The sequence below is a fragment of the Phyllostomus hastatus genome, unplaced genomic scaffold, assembly GCF_019186645.2.
Source record: "Phyllostomus hastatus isolate PE091 unplaced genomic scaffold, TTU_PhHast_1.1 phas_scaffold_21, whole genome shotgun sequence".
NCBI lineage: Eukaryota > Metazoa > Chordata > Mammalia > Chiroptera > Phyllostomidae > Phyllostomus > Phyllostomus hastatus.
Window position 1 is genome coordinate 47,627,292 of NW_025334017.1, and position 22,466 is coordinate 47,649,757.

Genomic DNA, 22,466 nt, shown 5'->3' on the forward strand with positions numbered 1-22,466 from the left:
CTACATGGCGGACCTCTGGCAGGGCTGACCGGGTGAAAAGGGGCAGAGCCAGCAACATCAAGGGTGAAAGAGAACAGGTAAGGAAATATCAACAATTAGTACGAGGTAATAACAGGGCATTAAAGTAGTAGTAAGATTATGAACTTTATGCCAATAAATTTGAAAATTTAGATGCACACACAATTCCTGGCAAAGTGCACCTTGCCAAAACGGAAACAAGAAATATAAACTCTAAACAGACCTATTCTACTAAAAACAATTTAGAATTAAAATTCCTCCCACAAAGAAGTATTTGAATAGTTTCAAAAAACACTTTAAGGAAGAAATAGTATTAACCTCACAGAGATTCCTCCAGAGAATAGGGAACGCTTCCCAAGTTGTTTTATGAGGCCAGCAAAACGGCACGAACCCAGCGAGGACAGGGGAGAAGCGTGCCAGCTGGTCCTTCTTATATGTGCAAGTGCAAAGGGCTATGCGAAACACTAGCAATCTGATTAGCGACATTTAAAAGAAAACATATTATGATCAAGAAGCTTATTCAAGAAATGCAGAAGTGGTTAAACATGTGAAAAGCAATCAACGTTCACATCAGCTGTGGTCAGAATCTCCAACACGCGGAAGCGGCCAAGGCGCCCTCCTGCAGGTGACGGGCAAACAGACCGAGGTCCCGCCGGACCGCGGGCTGTCACTCAGCGCTACGAAGGAATGAGCTCCCCAGCCACGCACAGACACGGAGGAACCTGAACTGCATGTCACTACATAAAAGAAACCAACCTGAAAACACCACACACCGTGTGAGAGCTACTGCACGGCATTCCAGAAAAGGCAGAACCAGAGAGACCGTGACAATTTCAGTGGACGCAGAGATCAGTGGCAGGGGTGGAGAGGGGTGAACGGGCGGAGCGCGGGGATTTTTGGGGCGGTGAAAATGCTCTGTACGGCACTATAATGATGGCTGCATGCCACTGCATTGCACAGTTGTGCAAACTCGCTGAGTGGGCGAACCTAATATAACTACGGACTCTGGGCAGCCACGCCGTGTCCGTGTAGGTCCACCAGTTCCCACCAAGGTCCCGCTCTGGCGGGGGACAGAGGGTGGATGTGCATGAGGGTGGGGGCACTGGGTGCGTGGGAAACCTCTGTCTGTACCTTCTCCACAAACCTTTCTGTGAACCTGAAACTGCTTTTAAAAGCTAGTTTCAATTTTTTAAGATTTTATTTATTTATTTCTAGAGAGGGAAGGGAGGGAGAAAGAGAGAGAGAGAGACATCAATGTGCGGTTGCTGGGGGTCGTGGCCTGCAACCCAGGCATGTGCCCTGACTGGGAATCGAACCTGCGATGCTTTGGTTCGCAGCCCGAGCTCAGTCCACTGAGCTACGCCAGCCAGGGCTCAATTTTTTTTTTTTTTTAAAGCAACCCGTGTAGCCCAGCCAGGTGGCTCAGTTGGCTGGAGCAGCATCCAGCACACCAAAAGGTTGTGGGCTCAACCCCAGGTCAGCGCACGCACGGAGGCAACCTGTCAATGCTTCTCTCTCCACTGGTGTTTCTCCATGTCTCCCTCCTGCTCTCTTCCCTTCCCTCCCCACCCCCTGCCCCACACATAGGCAGCAACCAATTCATGTTTCTCTCTCCTTTTTGCTCTAAAATCAGTAAACATCCTTAAGTGAAGACTTTTTTAAAAAATTGAAAAAGCAATCAATGTAATTCACCACATTTTTAGAAAGGACAAAAACCACAGTTATCTCAGTATATGCAGAAAAAGAATCTGATAAAGTTTATCAACCACTAGTGATAAAGAAAAAATTCTTAGCCAAGTAGAAACAGGAATAAATTCCGTTTTATCGACACTGAAGTTAAACACACACGGTGGGAAGCCCACCGCCACACACCCCCACCCTAAGCCTGGGGAGAAGTCATGGTTAACCACCGCCACCGCCCCCGCCCCTAACGGCAAGTTCGGGAAGTCCGGGCAGAGGCCACGAGCAGAAAGGGAAGTCACACAGGGTTGCGAAGGAAGCGCCCAGGCTGCCACTCTTCCCAGGCCCCCCAGTGCGGGCCACGGGCAGACTCTGAGAACTACTCAACGAGCTGAGCGCGGCTCCCGGGCCGCCCAGCAGAACCAAGCACACCTGGGGCGGCTTCCACCGGCGCCTCTGCTTCCCGAACCGCCCCCCACCCCCCGCCCCGGGATGGTGAAACCAAGTGCGGTCTCGGCACCTGCTGGGAGGAGCCTGCGTCTCCAGGACGGCCGGAGCCGACACACTCACTGGCCGTGAAGTTCATCACTCCAGACACTGCGCATGGCCACGGAGACGGGAGACCAAAACGCCACACCGTCTGGACGAGCCTCCGAGGCCCCAGACCAATGGCGAAACCCCCTGCGCCCTCAGAAGCAGGCCGCGGCCTGCAGAGGTCCATCAGCGCGCGCGGCCCACAGAGCGGCTGCTGAAGACGAACCGCCGTCCGGCGCCGCGGAGGGGGCCGCTTCCCCGACAGGTGCGACGGCAGTTCGGCGCTCCCACCTGCCGGTCAAAACCCTATCTGCTCTCCACACCCCAGACTGGCCGCGCGTCCACCGGCGGGCCTCCCTTGACCCTTCTCAGTGGCTCTGTGTGTGACTGTGTTAGCACCCGCCACCTCCGCCCTTCGCAAGGCCTCGGCCAGCCCGCGGGAGGGTGGTCTCCACGCGCCCCGCGGGCGGCTGCTCGGCCTCCGACGCTTCCGGGTGCCTTTAGGGCGTGGCCAGGGCGGAGCCAACTGGGTGGCCCCGCCCCCTGCGGAAAAGCCCCGCCCCCAGGGGCGGCTTCCCCAGGGCTCTGCCCCTGTCGCCCTCCTGCACACAACCCGTGGCCAGCCGCGTCCTTCGCAGCTTCTCCGCAGGAACCGGACAGGTGCCTTCCTCAGCCCCGAGCCCGGGAAAGGAAGCTGAAGTACCTGAAGGGCGCAGACAGCTGGTCTCTCCCGGCCCAGACCCCGCTCCTCAAACGTCCGCGCCCAGGGGCCCGCTTGTTCCCTGTCCAGCCTGTCCCGCACCAACACATTCTTCCGTAAAGTACAATGCAAAGGAGGTGCGAGGACAACAAAATTTAAAAATAAAAGGCATACAAAAGTCAAGCACGAGACTTCTATGGCCAGTCAACAAACAGGGAATTCCTGTCAAATCGCTACGGGGGCGGCCTGTCCTGGGTGGCCACGGCGCCAGCTCCCCGGCGCCAGCTCCCGGTCTGCTAGGCACGCCCGGTGGCCCGGCTCCCGCACCCCGGCCACCACGCCGGCAGGGTCCCGGACACAGAGCGCCGCGCCGCGGCGGTGACGGCTGCCGGGCCGTCCAGAGCCTCGGGGCTCCCTCCGGCGCGCAGAGGACGCATCTCAAAGCTTCTTGGTGCCAGGCTTTTCGTCTCCTGGCAGAAGCCGGGCAGCCCCGAGTCAGGGTGCGAGGGGACAAGGCGTGGGCGGGCCGCTGGCGAGCCGGGAATCCCCTGAAACGGCCCACACGGCCGAGGGCGAGCGCGCCAGGGCCACACGGACCTCCGGCCGCGGGGCTCCGGTCCCGGCCGCTGGACGCAGGGAGCGGCCTCCGCGAGGGCGGCGCGTCGCGGCCACGAGCGGGCCCTTTAACAAAACCCGAGGCGCTCCACGGACGCGGGCGAAGGCGCCGAGAACGCGCACTAACACAGCCCCTCGGACACTCAGACGATACCTTGGTACTAATCCCAGTTCGAGTAAACCCTTCAACACAGCGACGGCCGCAGAAGTCTTCTTGCCCCTAATTGTTCTTTCCGCGAGGTCCGGGTTTGCCTTCTCCCTGAAGCTCTCGCTCGAACACCCTAAACCTCCCCATCGACCTCACTGGGCGGGGCAGCTAAGGCGCCACCACCCTGCGGCTTGCCACTGCGACGTCACGACGTCAGGACACGTGCGACAGCCCACTTCCCACAGCAGCCCGTCCGCGGCCCGCGCTCTGCCTCCGCCGAGACTGGACACACCCCCTTTCCGAGGCCCGCGCGTCCCGGTGGGGCTTCCCGCGTTCTCAGCCAGATGTTGAAGGTGGTCCGAGAAGAAAGGGAGGGAGAGGCGCCCGGCCCCGCGGTGCTCCGGGTGGGCTCGCCCGTGGAACCCTGCCGCCACGCTGAACTAAAGCCCGAGCCGTCGGAGCACTGCTCTCCCGGCACCTCCACCGACAGCCAGCAGCCACTTCTGCACAACGGGACAGCCAGCCTGACAGTGGACCCTCTAGCTGCCACCTGTGCTACCCAGCTCCCACCACCTGGAGAGGGAGGGGCTGTCCCAATCACACACCCTAACAAAACACCTAATCTTGTGGGTTCCAGCCACCGAGGGCTGGGATGCTGTTACCAGCTATGAAGCATGTCCAGGCGGCTCTCCCGCTGCCCAGCAGTGCGGGACCTTGAAGTGACCTGCCTGGAGGAGCTTGGGCAGCACTTGCTGTCTCCCTGGCCCCCCTGGCAACCAGAGGTACGGGTGAGCACCGCCCCAAGGCCTCGGCAAACTGTCAGGCCCCCTCCCAGGTCTGGGTCGGCTTCCCACACCTTACCCTTTGTGCTTTTAAGGTTGTGAAATACCTCTGAGAGGTCCTCTAGTGTGAACCTGTTGGCTAGGCCACTTCCTCAGAGACATCATCTTTTTGTCACAACTGTTTTCTTCGTTTACATCAATAAATCCACCTTCACAAGCTCCGTCGGCCACACGTGCAGAATGTCTGGGTCGGCAGCAGGGCCATCCCGACCTCCAGCCAGCTCTTGTTCTCGGCCCCTCTGTTCGCACCCAGGGTCCTGCAGCCACGTGCGCGGCTCCCTTCGAGTTTCTGCCTTACTGCGCACCTGTTGTGTCTCGTTCCTTCTCGCCTGATGCCGGAGCTCTTCATCGGCACGGTCTTGGCAGCGGCAGCGGCAGCGGCAGCGACAGTCGGACCGGAGTCCGTCTGCAGGCTTTCCGAGGCGGCCTGCCGGCTGAGGGAGCGAAACCGCGTCTGCTGCTTTATGCCGCGTCTCCGGGCAAACCCAGGTCCCGCCCCAGTCTCGTCTCGCAGTCACCCCGTTCAGACCTCCGAACCGCAGCCACTCTCACTCCCAGGGTTAGCGCTTCTGTTCCCAGTCCCCGTCTCCTCGGCGTCGGCCAGCCCCTCCTCTGGGTGCCTGTTTCTGTGACGTGCCAGTGGGCCTGTCTGTCACTGGCCAACAAGGCGACAGCGCAGCTGCACACGCTGCCGTCCATGTGAACCGAGGAGCGGACTCTGCGAGAAGTGCCATGCCCGTCACCGGTCACAGCTCACACCGGTGGCTGACGCGGCTGCGTGTGGCCTGCGCTCTGTGCGCGCACTCAGGCACCACGTGTGGTGACTGAGGCGCGACCATGGCGCTGAGGGACTCGGACTGTTTAACTGAACCGTGGAAACTGAAGTTCTGCATATTGGAGCCACGCACCCCATCCCCATTCAACTAATGTCTTTATAAAATACCGCATTTTAAATTTCAGGTCATGTGACAAATATGTAAGCCTACATTGATTTGAAGGATCACTGTAAAAATTTTAACATTTCTGATTATACCCAACATGTCTTTATTGTCAACTTTAATTTCTAAGACCTAATTAATAGAGACCTTAAAAGTAACTGGTGAACAATTTTTGGAGACTTAAAAAACTCCTAATGAAATCAGGAATGGCAAAATAGAAAGAACACAAATGTACAACGTTATAGTCTTACTTACATTCTTGCCTACTTAAACATATTTATTCTTTATAAAACCAAATTCATAAGGGGCCAATAAGAAGTATATTTTAAATCAAGAGTTACAGATGTTCAGTGTATCGTAACCTACTCATGTATATGTAAACACAGACACACAGAGGTGCACTAAAATTACCGATAAAAAGGGAAAAAGAAGAGGTTATCGGAGAAAACCGCTCCCACGAGCTGCCGTGCCTGGCCAGCTCCAGCAGTGCGCTGGACGACGCGCAGGAGGGACCTAAAACAAATGCTAAGGAAACCCTCTCTTGGGATCCGAGAGAGAACCGTTCCTTCTACTTCTTAGTAAAATATTACAGTAACTTTCTACTTTGGGTATTTCCAACACTGCTAGATCCTTCTCATGTTTTAGACCTGAAAAACACAACATCGTACTTGCAATATTACAACTCAGCCACATCGCCGACCCACGACCCAATCACAAATAAAGCAGCGAAAAGCTGGAACTGACGAAGAGGGGCTGCTGGGACTGGCAGACGAGCAGGGGCCCAGCGGCGGCCTCACTGGAGGGGAGGGGCCTCCAGGACGGCGCTGGCCAAGAGCAGGCGGCAGACCAGCGCCACCGGCCCACGAGCTCCCACGGGGAGGCCAAAGGCTGCAGTGTCCCTGGGACGGACAGGGGCTGACTGCCAAGAAAGCAGGGAGAAGGTGCCAGGAAGCCTGCGCCCTCACCATCCTGGCGTCACTCGGACACGGCAGCTGACATGGCAGGCGAGAGTCCACAGACATGGCTGGATTGACCGGGTGCTCGGACAGCTGGGTGGGTGAATCTGTGTCACGTGACTCAACCCCCCCCCCCCATTTTCCTGGAAAACTCAACACTAAGAACTGCTCCCTGGAGCCAGGCAGGAAGTCTGCGCCTGACTCCTAGGCCCTGCTAAACACAGGGACCATAACATGCTTTCCCAAACACGCGTGACTGCCTGCACACCTCCCAGAGGAAAGGATCATGGTTACAGTAGTTTTCCTGAATAGTATTTGATAATTGCATTGACCACTGAAAGATGTGAAGCACAACAGAATTTAAAAGCAGATGTTCAAAATCAATACAGAAAACCTACATTAAATGATTTCTTCAGCACTTACACGCTTCGCAGTGCACACCCAATGCCCCATCACAAGGCCTTCCAGAAGAAGAAACGGCCCAGGAAGGCTCCTTCCGGCAGCGGGCCACTCACAGCGTTGGCCCGGCGGCACTCCCTGTGCCCCGTCCGGAGAGACCAGGAGGACCAGCAGAGGAAGTTCCGATGCCACGCCAGCAGGTGGCGGGCAACCAAGAGTGGTGGCTAGGAACAAAGCCAAGAACCTGCCTCCGGGAGAAAGAGGCGTGGAGCCCACCCCGGCCACCAGAAGCACCTCGCACACAGCCACTAGGAGACCCTGGCGTCCCTGGGCCCGCGGCTGCAGTGGCGAGCCTGGGGGGAGGGGCGGGGGCTGCCGAGCACAGGTTCCCACGGGTGAGGGAGAGACAGGGCACGGAAGGAAAGCCTGGCACTGGGAGTGAGACCGGGCCACCTGAGGGCGATGGAGGGTCTCCCTGCGGGCCATGCCGTCCAGCACAGGGCCCACACGGCGAACAGGCTGATGGGAAACCAGGCCAGGGGCCTCCGCCGACGCCCACGGGATGCGTGACTACAATCCCGTGTCATTAGAGACAGCGAACGTCTAACCCCCATTTAAAAAGAGAGAGCCGAGTCGAGCACCATGAGAGCACACGCAGAGCACGGACAGAAACCTCTGAATGGGTGCTGGCGGTGGTCAGGGACCAGGCAGGCTGGTCATCCTCGCTGTCTCATTTAATCTGAGCCGACGCAAACCCTAAGGAGTAAACACTGGCCCCGATACGCCAGCCGGCGAGAAAACGAGGAGTAACAGAGTCTGCACCGCCCCCGCCTCCAGAAATAACCAGAAAACTGCGGGGAGCGGGAGCGGGGAGGAGCAAGTCGGCAGCCACTTCTCCAGCTTGGGCAGCTGGGTGGAGAGGGTCCCACTGGCTGAGCCAGGGCACACAGAGGGCACACGCTGTGTGCGGGGCCGGGAGGGCAGGGAGCAGGAGGACCGGTTCCGTCTGGGGAACACCGAAGCCTGGAAGCCGCAGCTCCCACCAGAATGCAGCAGGCACTGCGCGCCCCAAGTTACGGAGGGCGGGGAGTTACGGAGGGCGGGACGCTGGGAGCCTTGGTGCCCGGAAGTTCACTGTGGAAACAAGCAAACCTCTGTCCGCCCCCATGCGTTCTCGGCCGGGGGACACATGACTGACATTTGGATCTCGGCTCCGTGAGACCTCTGAACAAGGAAAACTAGGATCTCATCGGTAAACCAAGTCTTTGCGCTCCGAAGCAGAGGTGGGGTCACCTTCCAGGAACGTGTCCACGCCTGTCCTCCGCAGGCCGGGGCTGTGCCCCCGCACCCCCACGCTCGTTCATCCTGAAGATGCTCACGGAGCCCACCCGAGGCTGGGCACTGCACCAGACGTGTGGGCGCGGGTGGAAAACTGTACATGCGTGTGAAGTCCTACCCCAGAGAGCCTGCAGCCTGCTTAGGAGACCCACACGCTCTCTGGCACGTGATTATTTTGGGGCGTTTCCTGGTAGCACCAGGTAGCACCAGGGAACGGCAGCAGTGGTGAGAACTGGGAAGAAGTCCTGCGTCCCGGCTGCACTGCGCCGCCTAAGAGCCAAGGGCAGGCCGCTCCGGCACTGGCCGGAGGGGCAGAAGATGGCCCGGCCTGGCGGCAGGGAACTCTCCACCGGGAGACCCCCACCCTCCGCTTCCAGGAAGCGCCCTAGCGCCATGGCCCAGTACCTTCCCTGCTCTCTCTGTGGCCTTGTTAAAACTGACTTGATTCCTGTTCTGCTACTTTCTTTCAACTTTCCTGTCTTGAATGTACTTTTTCAAAAATTGATTTTAGAGAGAGAAAGGAAGGGGGAGAGAGATCTAATTTTGTTGTTCTGCTTATTGATGTGCTCAGGGGTTGTTTCTTGTTTGTGCCCTGACCAGGAATCGAACTGGCAACCTTGGTGTTTCCAGACGACGCTCTGAACAACTGAGCCACACGTCCGGGACCAAGCCTTGATCCACTTTTGAAGAACTCTGTCGGCCCGCCACCAACTCGCTCCCCGGAGACCTCGCACTGAGTGTGAGTGCTCTGCCTTGTTCTCTCGGCGGCTTCTGCTTGCTGTGCCGCCGTAGCTGCCTGTGCGCTGGCTTCTCCGTTTGTCTCTCCGTTCCGGGTCATGTTTCGAAAGCAGAGGTGGTCTGTCCAGCAGCCCCACAGGTGAGGGTGACCTAACAACCGGTGTGCTGACCACAGAGGCGGCCTCGAGGCTGGAGCCCCCGGGCAGGAGAGCCGCTCTTCCTCCTGGACCAGCCTCCCGCCAGGGCCGGGCCCCAGGCCCCAGGCTGCTCGCAGCCCCCCAACAGCCAGGGAGAGCGGCGGACCCTCGCTCCACTCAGCCCCCAGGGATGAGGACCAGGATTCGCCCTTCCAGTGCGTGAGCACTGTGTTTTCCCAGAAACTCCCCACAGGGAAGTTTTTAAAACAACATATGCAGAAAGTGCACAATGGGGAATATAAGTTATTACAACAGCATTTCGACTGTTAGGCCTTTGAAGGCTTTCACTAGCTAGGTGCATCCCTCGCAGTATCAAGACTAAATCATATCTGTCTTGAGCCATTTAGTTACTTTCTATGGGCAAGACACCCTAGGGTCAAAGAACAGCTAAAACTTCACGGAAGTCACAAAATCGGCGCTGGCAAGAATGAGTCCAGCCCGACCCCTGGGACTGCAGAGGAGCCAGGCTGGACACCCCACGGCAGAGGCCCATCTCGGAGAGGCCCGACGGCAGCCGCACCTGAGCAAGACCTCTCAGTGTGAAGGGGGGTCACGTTGCTACCCAGGCTGGGAGCTGTGTCTGGCTCCTGCTCACGCAACGGGACCCTGAGGTCCCTGCAGGCTCCGCACCTGTGCGTGGGAGCAGCGGGAGCTACCCCGTGAGCTGAGACGGCGAGTGCAGTGCTCAGCAAGACTCAGGAGACAAAGGGAGCATTCAACAGAGGGCGACGGAGGCTGAAGAAGGGCGACCTGACCTCTCCCGGCCGAGCAAAAGGGCACACAGGGTAGGAGTGCTCCCCGCACGCAGACCTGCTGGCCACCCGTCCCACGGATGCGTCAGAAGCGCGTCCCACCCGAGGGGACAGAGTAGTCCTGACTCTGTAGGAGCCAGAGTAGGCTCTGACTCTGACTCGCTCAGCTTGTGTGTCTGACGTGTGTCACCGCACGCGAAAGCCAAGTCCGGCACAAGTGCTCCTTTACCTTGAACTTCCTCCTGAACCTTGCCCTATTTAAAAAACATGGGTTTTCCAAAACCGGAAGTGTGCCCCCTGCATACCATCACCCCCCACCAGCGCACGTGGGTGTTACCACGAGAACGCTCGGTTGTCCGGGGCTCTTCTCAGCGGGCCCCCCCACGTTACAGGACGGCGAGACTCTGCAGTAGAAACGTCGGCACGTGACGCTCCAGCAGCACAGTTTCCTCCCGGGAAAGACACGAACGAAACAGACCCGGAGACACACCCGCCAGCCAGCCCGCTCCGGCCAGCAAGGTCCCGGCCTTGTCCTTGGGGCTCCTACCTAATGAGGCGACACACACCTTTCCATGCAACGTTTTCTGGCCAGTGTAAATACAAGGAGATGCGTATTTACACAGATAATCTTAAACCAAAGCAGGTGTAAAAAGTGTCAAGTTAAAATCTAAATAAAATGTTTAGGGCCTCAAAGTCACCCACAGACTTGGAAAGGCTGAGTGTCAGAGAGCGGGGGCACTGCCCTGCAAGGGGCCGCCCCGGAGAGTCCCCCCTGCAGCCCCCCGGGAGAGCACAGACCACGGGCAGAGACGCCGCTCTGCTGCCCCCACACCTCCTGCTGCGGAGCCCCCCGGGATGGCAGCATCTCTGGAGCTCCTTCCCCAAACCCCCTCCTCCCACTGCCCCCCCCCCCCCGCCTGCTCGACTGCTTCCACCACGCCTCTACTTCCCCGGACGGGGACGGGAAACCGCCCTCCTTTGTGCGTGAGCATCTGTCTGCATCTTCAAGCACCTCTGCAATCTCCCCTCGAGTGTCAAAAAGCTGAAACAAGTAGTGCAGACACTGATGCGATGTGGCAGGACACGACCAGGGAAACCGTCACACGGGGCTCTCTGCACTCAGTGCCGGCGACCCAACACCACAGCGGCCATTGTCTCTGCTTCACCCCCGGAGCGAGAGGGTCTGTAAGCCCGGGAAGCTGTCACGTGGTTCAACACGTGGTAACCAGGTCCCTGTCACGCGTGAAAACCCGACCTTCCGTGGGTGGGACCCCAGGCGGACCCCCACACCACGTGCACACACAGCAGACGCCGTGGCCGGGGGCCCCCGGGGCTCCGGCTGCGAGCACACGAATGTAGGTCTGCGCCAGTATTTTTAGCTGTTCCAACGAGCACTTCGTGCGTCCTCCTGAACTGGGACACCGCCGGGTTTTGAGGTTAATGTGGCCGATAAAATCAAAGGTGAGGTTTAGAATGTCCAACTGCAAACAGAGATTAGTATTTCCTTTGGATCTGAGCTTTTTCATTTTGTCTTTATCTCAGAGCAGGAACCTCTCTGCTGGAAAATAATTCAGCCGATCCCTACACCCCAACACCCTCGCCTTTATCATGCCGCAAAAATTAACCGGGACAGAGGCTAAGGGCCCCAGCCTCCCCGGCGGGCGCGGGGGAGCAGAGAGAAGGCTGAAAGGAAGGGCGCCCCAGGCCTGCTCAAGCTCCCCAGGGGAGCCGCGTGCTCAGCCCCCGGCAGGGGACACAGGACAGACCCCCAGCCACGTCAGAACCTCCTCCCGCGCCACCCAAGCCCACGACCACTTCCCTGGGCCGGCGGGCTCCAGCCCTGCCACGGGGCCAACCCCGACCTGCAGCTGGCCTTCCTCGTCCCGAGCTGCACGTGCAAGCTCTGCCTCTCTTGCTCAGCCCCAGCCTCTGTCAAAATGACACTCAGCCCTGACCGGTGTGGGTCAGTGGACTGGGCGTCGTCCCGCAAGCTGAAAGGTCAGGGGTTTGACTCCCAGTCAGGGCCACTGGGCTGCAGGCCCCGCCCACAGGTGAGGTGTGTGCGAGGGGACATCTTCCGTGCACACCAGTGTTACTCCCCGCTCCTCCTCCCTCCTTTCTCCTCTCCCTAAAGATAAATAAAATCTTTTTTTTTCCACAAAGACCAGCAGCTCTGGAGGACCCCCAGGGACCTGAAGGTGCGTGAGCCCCCTGGGAGGACTCACAGGACTCAGGAAGGCCTTTGCTCTCGAGGTCGTGGTCTATGACAGGGACGGGCACGAATGAAAACTGGCCAAGGAATGGGCGGTGTGGAGCAGCGTCGGGGGGGGTGGGGGGGCCTGGTGCAAGCCCCCAGGTGTCCTCTCCCGAGGCGTCGTGCTCCTTGCTCTCAGCCACGGTGTGGGGGACACACACAGGGTCCTGCCAGCCAGGAGGTGCCCCTGAGCCTGAGAGCCCACGGTATTTCCTGGGGGTCGGTCACATAGGCGCCACCGGCATGGCTGACCTCATTCTCTGTCCCTTCAGCGATCCAGCTGGTTTGGTGTGCCCCGAGGCTCCTCCCAGAGCCACAGTGTGGTGGAGGCCGTCCGGGGGGCCCCGTGGCCCCGGCTAAGGAAGCAGCCTGAGCAGCCAGAGACGCCAGGGCTGAGAGGTGACTCCCCAAGGGCTAGGTAAGGGCCAAACCTTTTCACTTTAAATATCTTATTTATGTATTTATTTCTAGAGCAAGGGGGGGAGGGAGAAAGAGAGGGGCAGAAACATCAACTGGTTGCCTCCCACACACCCCAACCAGGGCCCTGGCCGGCAACCCAGGCAGGGGCCCGGACCGGGACCCCATCGCGCCACCTTTCAGTTCACGAGACGACGCTCAGCCCACGGACCCACACCGGGTGGGGCTACATAAACCTTTTAAAAAATTACTCTGGTAAAAACGCCTCTACTCATCCACTCTTTAACAAATACAATGTAAAAAATATCAATGTTTCATTACATTAACAAGCATAATGAAAAAATGAGTTGCTCCAATCAGCTGCTTTGAGATGCCCACCACACTACAATCTCTCTTCCGAAGTTCCTCCTTCTGCAGGCACCTTCGCGTGTGCACGGAGCCCCGCAGCCGACCACCCACGTGCCACTGCTGCCGGACTCGAGGAGTGAGCCGAGGGCCTGGGCCTCCCAGGCAGGGGCCAGTGCTGACAGGCACCAGCACGCCATGGAGGAGGTTGGACGCACCTGCGTCCCCGCGAGCCCAGGGAGAGACCGAGAGGCCCCACAGGTACAGCGCTCCGCGCCGAGCACTCACTGCGGGCCACACTCGGTCACACACACCAGGCGGCCCTGAGGCTCCCAGGCCCAGGCTCTGCAAAATTCAAGAGTCTGGACTAACTCCGCAAAGTATCCACTCTGAGCACCTACTTATCCCACACAGGGACAGGTGCTTTGTCCAGACAGCATCACACTGACACAGTTCTGCATCATATGTTACAGAAATGCTTAAAAGCCCAGAAATGAATAAATTAAAGGACAACACAGTAAACGACAACGGAGCTAACGCTGCCGCTGGGGGTCGGCGCCGAGCCGCAGGTCCCCTGGGGGCGCTGCCTCTGCCGCCTGGCGCTCCGCCCGCACAGCACCCTCCTTTAAAGACAAACAGGCGAGCGAAATATAACAGAAACACTGAAATTAAGAACAAGCGGACAGTAACTAGAGGGGGGATGGGAGGGGACAATGGGGGGAGGGGGGAGGGTTTTCAGGAACTTCTATAAAGGGCACAAGGACAACACCAAGAGGGTGGAACCAGGGGCGGGAGGTGGGGATGGCTGGGGTCGGGGGAGGGGCAGGGGGAAGGCAGAAAGCTGTACCTGAATAATAATAAAATTTTTTAAAAATTTCCTGAGCGGAGGGACACGAAGCTTAAATAGCGTATTTTAAAAACAATAATACTTTCACTAGGTTCTTCACTGAGGACTCACCTTGCAGGTTACACGTTCACTGCTACTGTAGGCAAAGCAGCTAAAGGTTTGCTGGTATACCTGCACAAATTTTATGGCATTTTTAACTGCTAATCGTGCTCCCCAATCTATCTTAAATACTGTAATGAAAGCACTACATTTTCTATGTGTGTTTTTGTACAAACACAGACCCTAGCGACGCTGCAGTGCCAAGTTGTGTTCTCAGAGCACTGCCGACCCTCGGTGATGAGCCTAGCTCACAGCAGTGAGGAGCCGCATGTTACATAAACGGACAGTCTTCGCAGGGAATAAAGGACACCAGCTTTTGAAATAAGGAAATCCATTACTCTTTTCTCCTACAATGCTGAAGTTAAAATTAGTTCTTTATTCTTTGGAAACTTCCACATCACAGAACAGACATGGCCATCTTGCTTAAAACACAAATTATAAAACTTCGAGAGACACAGGCCCGGGCACATGAAAAAGATGCCTTGTGCACTTGAAATGCGCGTCCATAAAGACCATTCTGCTACTTGGAAAGCCGTCCGATGGGCTCTGCGCAGCAGCTGCAAACCGGCCCCACGCCAGCGGCCCCTCTCCCTCAAGTGCAACTGTGACCCTACCTGAAAGGCACCCTGAAAGCTCTTCTCCGCCTCCCCAGGGCAGAGTGTGGCTGCAAGTGGACACCAGCCCCACCGACCCCCAGGGCATCGGTACCTTCGGCCCAGCACACCGGGAAGGGGCTGCAGCCGCTCCTCTCCATGCAGACGGCTGCCGGTCTCCGGGCCCCGCGGCCCGCCCGGTCCAGCAACATCCACACACGGTGCTACCGGGACCCAGCCGGGAGTCCGCGCACCGCGCCCCAGGCCTCGCTCCCACGGGGGCGGCCTCCTTCCATCCGCGCGCAAGCCCGAGCCGCCCCTGCACTCCTTCCGTCGGAGCCGGCGGCGCACTCTGGGAGGTGCTCCTCTGAGTGTCCGCGCAGCCTGAAGAACGCCTCTCAGTCACCGAATCTTCCCCGCTTCCGCAATCTGAAACACAGACCGTCCTGGCCAGATTACGCCACTGAACAGAATGGAGCTGGAGCCGGCTGGTAATGTGACCCCGCGGCTCTGTGTTCCTAGATTCACTGCGGGGAGGGGGGAGGGGGAGGGGGAGGAGAGAAGGAGGGCAGGCGGCCAGCCCCTTGTTAGTATGCTAATCTCAGCCTCCCGTTCCGGGCGCCCAGCGACCTGTTTACAGAGCCGCGGGACTCCGGCACGGGGTCCAGCACCAGGGCTGCAGGCCCACCGGACCCGGACCCGGGGCGCCTGTCTGCCCGCGCCACCAGGGAGGGACCCTCCTGTCTCAAAGGCGTGCCTTCGGCCCTTTTTCCAGCCACATCTGCCCTTATGGTTAAAACGATGACCCTGAGGAAATAAGAATCATTTTGAAGGGAAAAAAAAACAAAAAACGCTCACCAACGGTAAAACCAAGTCTGTAAGAGACGCGCCCACAGGAACTCGAGTATCTCTGACCGCGTGTTCCCAGACCCGCACTCCCACAGTGCACGTGTGGCGCACAGTAAGGGTGCCCAGAGAGCGCGCACGGCGCACAGTGAGAGGCTGAGGCCGCCCGCTGTTCCACAATCCGCCCTGAGGGACGCTGGGGGCCCAAGCGCACGGCCTGCTTCCTTGGGGTCAAAGTACAAGAAACTCATATTGAAGGAGCAGGAGCAAAAACACTCTGTACCAGCAACATTTCTGAAAGGCAAAACTTCCTTTCAAACCGAGAGACGGTCAAGGTCGCCGCACAGCCACTGCGGCAGCAGGACCCTGATCCTTAGTGAGGAGGCTCCTGGAGCCCCTGGAGCCCGCGCCATCTGAGCGTCGGCCACCACACACACGGGCAGCCAGCGCCACACACTAACAGCCTGCAAGTGCGCTCCCTCACTGTGGCACGGCCGAGCCCCGACAGGCTCACGAGCCGCTGGGAACCAGGGGCCCGTCTGCGTCCCGCGGTGCCGGGGCCCTCTGCTTCGTCCCCAACAGGCCACTCTTGACGAGGGCGTGTCTCCAGGCTCCAGCGACCAGGCTCCAGCGACCTTGTACACACCCCACCAAGCACACCCCCCTCACCGGAGTGAACTCCGGCCGGGAAGAACGGGGGCTCCAGAAGAACAGGGGCTCCAGAAACACACAGCCAAGCAAGCCAGAAAAAGCGCAGAGGAAACAAGCGCACAGACCCATCTGGATACATGGACACCGCCCACTCCGCCGCTGCCGAGGACAGCCAGGACAGCAAGGCCTACCGCCGCTGGCCAAACGCCCACGCGAGTCCGACGCCGGACTCGGAGCCTGAGGGGCGCTCGGGGCTGCATCTGAACCACCGAGGACAACGACTGTCGTCACCCCAGGCCACCCCAGCCAAGGGGAGGGTCCTCGGAACGCGGGGCTCTCACAGGATGAAAGGAAAAGCTGCCTCCACCAGCCCGCTCTGCACTCCACACACCGAACTTGGACGGCGCCCAGCTTCCACCCCTCCGGGCAGTCGCAGGGCTGGCACGTCTCCGAGACACGTGCCGGCAGGGCCATCCAACCCGGAGGAGGTCACTGAGCCCCTCGGCACCCAGCAGCCGGGGGTCTCTACCCCCACCCTGCCCCCCCACCAGGGACACGAGCCAGACTGAAGGGAGGCTATGCAGTGTGAACCAGAGTCACACCTGTATTTTTGGGCGGGTCACCAGACAGTGTGTGTGTGTGGTGCTCCGCGGAGTCGGGCACTCGGCTCCTGTGTGCCAGGGGAGGGCGGGCGAAAACCGCTGCCCGGGGCCCTCCCACGGGCACGAAGGGCCGTTTGCCACAGCTTCGCCTACAGGGGGTGGGAGCCCAAGTCCAAGTTTGGAAACTGTCAGGAGGTTCCTCTTCATCCAGCTTACAATGAAGAAAAAAAAAAAGCTCGTGAAGTGTGTAAGGAGATGCCACGTTCCTCTTCAAACACACTGGCAGAGGCCTGGTAGCGCCGGACAGGCCAAGGGACGCCACAGAAGGCTCAGTCGGACGCCCTGTATGTCACAAAATACAGGGCTCCTGTTCGCACGAAGCAGAGCGCCACAACCATCAGAAGACAGTCAAGCAGTTAGCTATTTTCATGCCGACACCGCTAACGTCATCGTCTCTGGAACTCTATTTTACTGAACGTGCATCTACGTGCCCGACTTGCGTCCACGTTCATTTCCTTTTAACCCTATGAGCGCAGGTGGCCGTGCTGGCCGCCGTGGACACACGGCCACAGCCCTGGAAGGCCTCAGCGAAGGACCCCGCGGGAGCAAGCGGGGTCTGCCGGCCAGCTGCAGCAGGAAGGCCTGCTGGCGTGAGGAGGACCCCTGCTGGCGCACTGAGGGCCTTCCACACCTGCACCTCTCGGGTCTCGGCTGTGGAGAGTGAAACTTCAACGCTGGACACCGCGAACCACCCCGCGTCGCGCCTTAAGAAAGCAGACTGCCTCTACGGTCCGGCTCTGTATCTCACTCTTGAGAAACGGCAGTGGCCCCCGGCGTGGACCCGCTCCTGCGCTATTCACACTCTGAGTGGGGGACGTGGACAGCTTCACGCTGCAAACACAGCCACGTGGCAGCTGGCTTTCTTTGTCCAGTCCCTCCCGACGCTGTGGTTTTGTCCCCTGGTACTGACAGACACCATCCAACTCAGCAAGAGACGCACACGCGGCTCCAATTCCACCCCAAATGCTTCACCATGCTGAAACCAACCAACCTCACACCCGTTTGGGTGATCGCTCTTTCAAAACAAAACAGAACGTAACAATGTTGGCAAGGACACGCACACACTGTGGCCTTGTGCACGGCTGGCGGGAACGCACTACGGTGGAAAACAGCCTGCAGGTGCCCAAAAGCCACAAGAGAACCACCACCTGGCCCAGCAAGGCCACGTCTGGGGAGAGGCCCGCGGAGCGGAGGGCAGGGTCTGGAGGAGCCGTGGGCACGCCTGTGGTCTCGCCTGTGGTCTCGGCCACATGGCTCCCGACAGCGGAGAGGACCGGGCGAGCAGGCGCCCCCGGCGGCAGGGAGGCGGCGGTGTAACGGGTGCGGAGCTGCAGACGCGCCCGAGACGACACTCTGGGTGGGGGCGCAGTTACCGCCTGAACTGTCCTTCGCCACCTCCAACGTAGAACAGTTAAGGTTGTAAGTTTGGTGGTATGCGCTTTTTATCAGAATAAAAACTTAAAAACGCTAAAGCCAGTTTTAAAAGACTGAGTCTCACATTCTGCACAACAAACCTGCAATTACGACGTGATCACGATCACGTCTGTGTGTGCGGTTCAGGGAAAACGCCCCGAGATGGGCGGAACGTGCCGCAGTGCAGGCAGGGGGAGGAGACCGCCGAGGACCCGCCCTGGACGCGTACCAGCTGACTGCACAGGGGCCTCTCCACGGCTTTTCGCACACAACCCGCCCCCCGCTGCACTCCGGGGCAATGGCACCACCGCCGTTCCCAGGCGGGAGGGCACGAGGCTCGGACGGCGGGGGGCCTTGGGGCACAGTCAGACTCCAATCGCGTCAAAGCCGCCTGTGGTGCCGAAGCGCCCAGGGCCTGCGGCCTCCTCCTCCGCCACCATCACCCTGAGAGCCCAGGGCCACCCATCAGCTTCGTCCCCACAGTCCCTGACTCCCGCCTGGGCCACCGTGGGCACTTCTCTTAAAGAAAGACTTTATTGATTTACTTTCAGAGAGAGGAGAAGAGAGAGAGGAAAAGAGGGAGGGAAACATCAGTGTGAGTGAGATCCAGGGAGCGGCTGCCTGGCGCACGCCCTGACCGGAGCCCCAGCCCACAACCCAGCCGTGTGCCCCGGCTGGGAATCAAACCAGCAGCCTTTCGGTTCGCAGGCCTGTGCTCGGTGCACTGAGCCACACCGGCCAGGGCATGGACACTTTTTTTAACCTCACACCTTAACCTGGTTTTCTCCTCAGTTAAATAAAGTTAAAAGCAGCATTTGCGCCCTGGCTGGTGAATTCAGTGGAATGAGCGTCGGCCTATGAACCAAAAAGTCATCGGTTGGACTCCCAGTCAGGGCACAGGCCTGGGTCACAGGCTGGGTCCCCAGTAGGGGGCATGCGAGAGGCAACCACACATTGGTATTTCTCTCCCTCCCTTCTCCTCTGTGAAAAATAAATAAAGTCTTTAAAACAGCAGCATCTGCCTTCGCCGCAGTCACGAGAATTAAACCTCACAGACAGAGGGCCTCTGCAAGCACCCGGCTCACAACACAGGCTCTGGTGCGGCTGGCAGCACGTTACTCCGTGCCTCCACCTCGTGCACCAGCATGGATTAGCGCTGAAATCCCCGAGCCCCGGAGGCAGAGCCCCAGCCCTGAGGGCCGCAGAGCCCGGGAGAAGACACGCAGGCAGTGCCGGCACCCGCAGTGCCGGCCGCGGGGGGTCTGGGAGCCCTGCGGCACACCTGTGGGGGCGAAGGCAGCCTGAGGCTCAGCCGACGCGCGCTGACCCGCAGCACCGGAAAACAGGGCACCGCTTGCAAGCTCAACAGGAGGGCGCTGGTGAGCGCGGTCTGCAGTATCCGAAGGAGCGGCCACAGCACTCACCCACGCACTAAAAATGTGTTTGATGGGAAGTTCTCAGTGGCACTGGGAAACACTCGTTAGTGAGAAGGTGACACAGGACATTTAAAAAGGAGGGCAACCCTGTCCTACAACGCGAGCATCTTCTTCAAGACGCGGGTCTTCAGTGACAAGAAAGGCCCGGAGACCACACAGAGCAGACAGGCCGTGTTCGCCCGCAGAGGGAGAGCCCCCAGGGGGTTCCCAGGCCGCCGGAGCGGCCATGCGGTGGGAAGCGAGCGGGTCGGAGCGGGTTTCACTCGCTGTGCACGCACGTGGGTTTTGTGCCGTGGGTACTTTCTGTTCGAAACAATGAGTGGGCACGGACAGTAGCCATTTAAAAGACATGACGTCTAGCAAAGGCCCCAGTATTTCCCAAGCAAACAACCCTCTCTAAGTAACACACGGGTCAGGTCACACGTCCCAGGAAGCATGCCAACCACAACCACTCCATTCCACAAGTTCCCTTCTGGGAACAACAGACACCTAGCGCCTCTCTGTCACAGACCGGAACCCCAGCGAGCAACCTGTCGCAGCGTCACCCCCGTCACCTGAGCATCCGCGGCGCGTCTTCTGCGCTGGGCCAGCGAACTCCTGCGCCCGTCGGTGTCGGCACTCGAATGGGGAAGGCGAGCCCTAAAATAACCCCGTCTCTCCCCTTGTCCACCCGCTGGGCTGTCGGCGCCCCGGAGTACCCGAGCACCCAGACGGCGGAAAAGGGTGACGGTGACGCTCGCATGTGGGGACCCGCGTCTCCTAGAGCAGTCTCTGTCCCACTGCCTCCTTGCAGCTTCACCCCCTGCCGTGCAATCCAGGGTGGGAGGGGCCCTTCTCAACACACTCCCAGCACTGCTCAGGACGGCGCTACCGAGGTGTCCCCGTGTCACTAAACCAAAGGGTGGGTGCGCACCCCACGCTTCCAGCCCTGGGGGCAGAGCCAGCCTCACCCTCCTCCTCCTCCTCGCCCCTCCTCCAGGAAACATTCGCTCCCCTCTGTCCCCCCGAGGCCAGCGCCTCCGGCTTCCCGCCCACCCTCCTGTGCACTCGCTGCCTGCTCTGCTCCCGACCACTAAGTGACTCACGGAGACAGGCCCCCCCCACAATCCCCCCCCGCCCGCCCCGCCCACGACCCTCCGTCTTCCTCTCCACTTCCAGCTCGGACTCCTCTTCCAGGCTCCAGACGCCTGTCTCTTCCCCAGGGCCCTGGGCCCTGCTAGCCTTCTCCAAGGTAATAACGCCTGGGAGTGCCTCCGGGCCGCCCCTAAGCCCTGCCCACCGGCAGCCTCCAGGCCTCTCGCTGCCCCGCCGGGCCAGCCTTCCAGACACCCTTCCGCTCCCCGGCTCCCCACACCCCTCACCCCATCTGTCAGCAAGTCCCATTGGCTCTACCTCCAAAATACACCCAGGACCCAGCGATGTCCCCCCTCTAGTGTCACTGCCCCAGTCCGAGCCACCACAGCTGCTCACCCGGTGACGGGCAGGCCTCACTCCACTGCACAGTGACATGGAGAGAAGCTCAGTGTGCCCCTGTTCGCACTGCCTTTCCATAAACTCCTGTGCACCACCAAGACAAACCATCTGCCACAGCTACAGCTATTACTTTAAGTTACACCGGGGAGTCTGCCTCTCGTTCCTTCGGATGTACTGAGAAACACAGAACTAGGAAAACTGAGAAAAGAAAACATTTTGTGGTGAGCATCAAACAGTCCTTTGTTTAGCGTTCAATGGAAACTACCTGTGGCTGCAGCAGGAAAGATGCAGGAACGAAATGAAATCCGTGCCCTCGGAGACTCGCAGGCACAGACTCCCCCGAAGCGCACAAAACGCGCTGTTGTGGAGAGAAACACGCACTGCGGACTGGGAGAGTGAGCTAAACACACGCAGCGGGCAGTGGGGCGGGGACCACCCGACCTGTGACACAGCCCCACCGAGCACAGCACGCCCATGGCGCGGGCCCTCCTGCAGCCGGCGGAGAGCAGGGGGAATCGGAAAAACAGCAGCCACACTTCCAGGCCTTGCGAGGAAATGGAGACGGCATGACATAATTTCCTCTCCCCATACCTAACCTCTGTAGAAACAGAAGTGGGTTTGGGGGAGAGAGGAGAACAAAGGAGCAAAGTAAACCGACCCTCAGAAGGAAATGAAATAACAATGTAACAGTCCGAGGCCCTGGCCCTTGGACATCCAAGACAAAGACACTGCCAAAGTCAAGTTCAACATAATTATAAACTATCGTGAAGTCTGAGTCCATGAAGTCCACGTTCATGAGGCTTTTGCCGTAACAACACACCAGTAAAACAAAATGTTTACCAAAGCCAACACCCCAGGGAGGTTTATGAATCTCCATCGACCACCTGTCCTCAGCTCACCACTGACCCACCCACCAGAAGGCGGCCTGGGAGTCAGACACCCAGGGCAGCACCTCCACTCCCCAGCTCCCCAGCTGCGGGCACAAAACAAGCTTCAAAGCTACGAGTTAACAAATTACAAATAACTCCCCCTCTCTGGAGCTCAGGTTTCTTCTCCTTAAAATGGGAAAGACACCACGGAACAATCACTGCTCGTGGCTCTGAGCGCTGAGCACGTGACACCTGTCTCAGAGCATCTCCCCCGCCTCCTGGGGGGCCCCAGAACAACACCCTCCGTCCAAGGAGGAAGCTGGGTCTGGGCATCAGCAGAGAGTTGGTCAGTGAAGCCAACACCTGCATGCCCCAAGGCCGCGAGAACACGCCGTCGGCACAGGACACGCACGCTGAAGCCACGCAGAGCCCGTGCCGGAGCTTTGCCACTCGGCACGGCAGCAACCTCGAACCTGCCCGGCCTCCGGCTATGCCAACGTGAAGCGGGGAGACGAGTGACCCTGCCCCCGGGGTGCCTGTGGCGGCTCGGGGGGTGCCCCAGGCACTGTTCAAAGCATGCGTTGTTACAGTTGGGGGTGGTGCTGTCGCCCTTATTGTAACGCGGCCTATCTCGGAAAAAATACGGGAGAAGTCTCTACACATAAAAGGCGCTAAACAACCGGTATTTCTTCTCTCACCTGCTCTG

At 59.1% G+C, this 22,466-nt stretch overlaps 1 protein-coding gene across 7 annotated transcripts in view; it reads right to left on the bottom strand.

The window, feature by feature from the left end:
* The window catches only part of PTK2 (protein tyrosine kinase 2), a 134,664-nt gene that overhangs the window by 93,503 nt on the left and 18,695 nt on the right, over window positions 1-22,466 (bottom strand). For 2 of the 7 annotated variants that reach the window (XM_045861378.1, XM_045861375.1), the window contains exon 1: window positions 14,526-14,861. The exons of 2 other annotated variants lie outside the window; for them this stretch is intronic. In XM_045861378.1, coding sequence (XP_045717334.1) covers window positions 14,526-14,622 — 97 coding nt within the window. In that variant the 5' untranslated portion in view covers window positions 14,623-14,861. Of the gene's footprint in view, window positions 1-14,525; window positions 14,865-22,466 lie in introns of those variants that run through there. 3 more of the 7 variants (XM_045861383.1, XM_045861377.1, XM_045861376.1) reach the window with 3 other exon arrangements.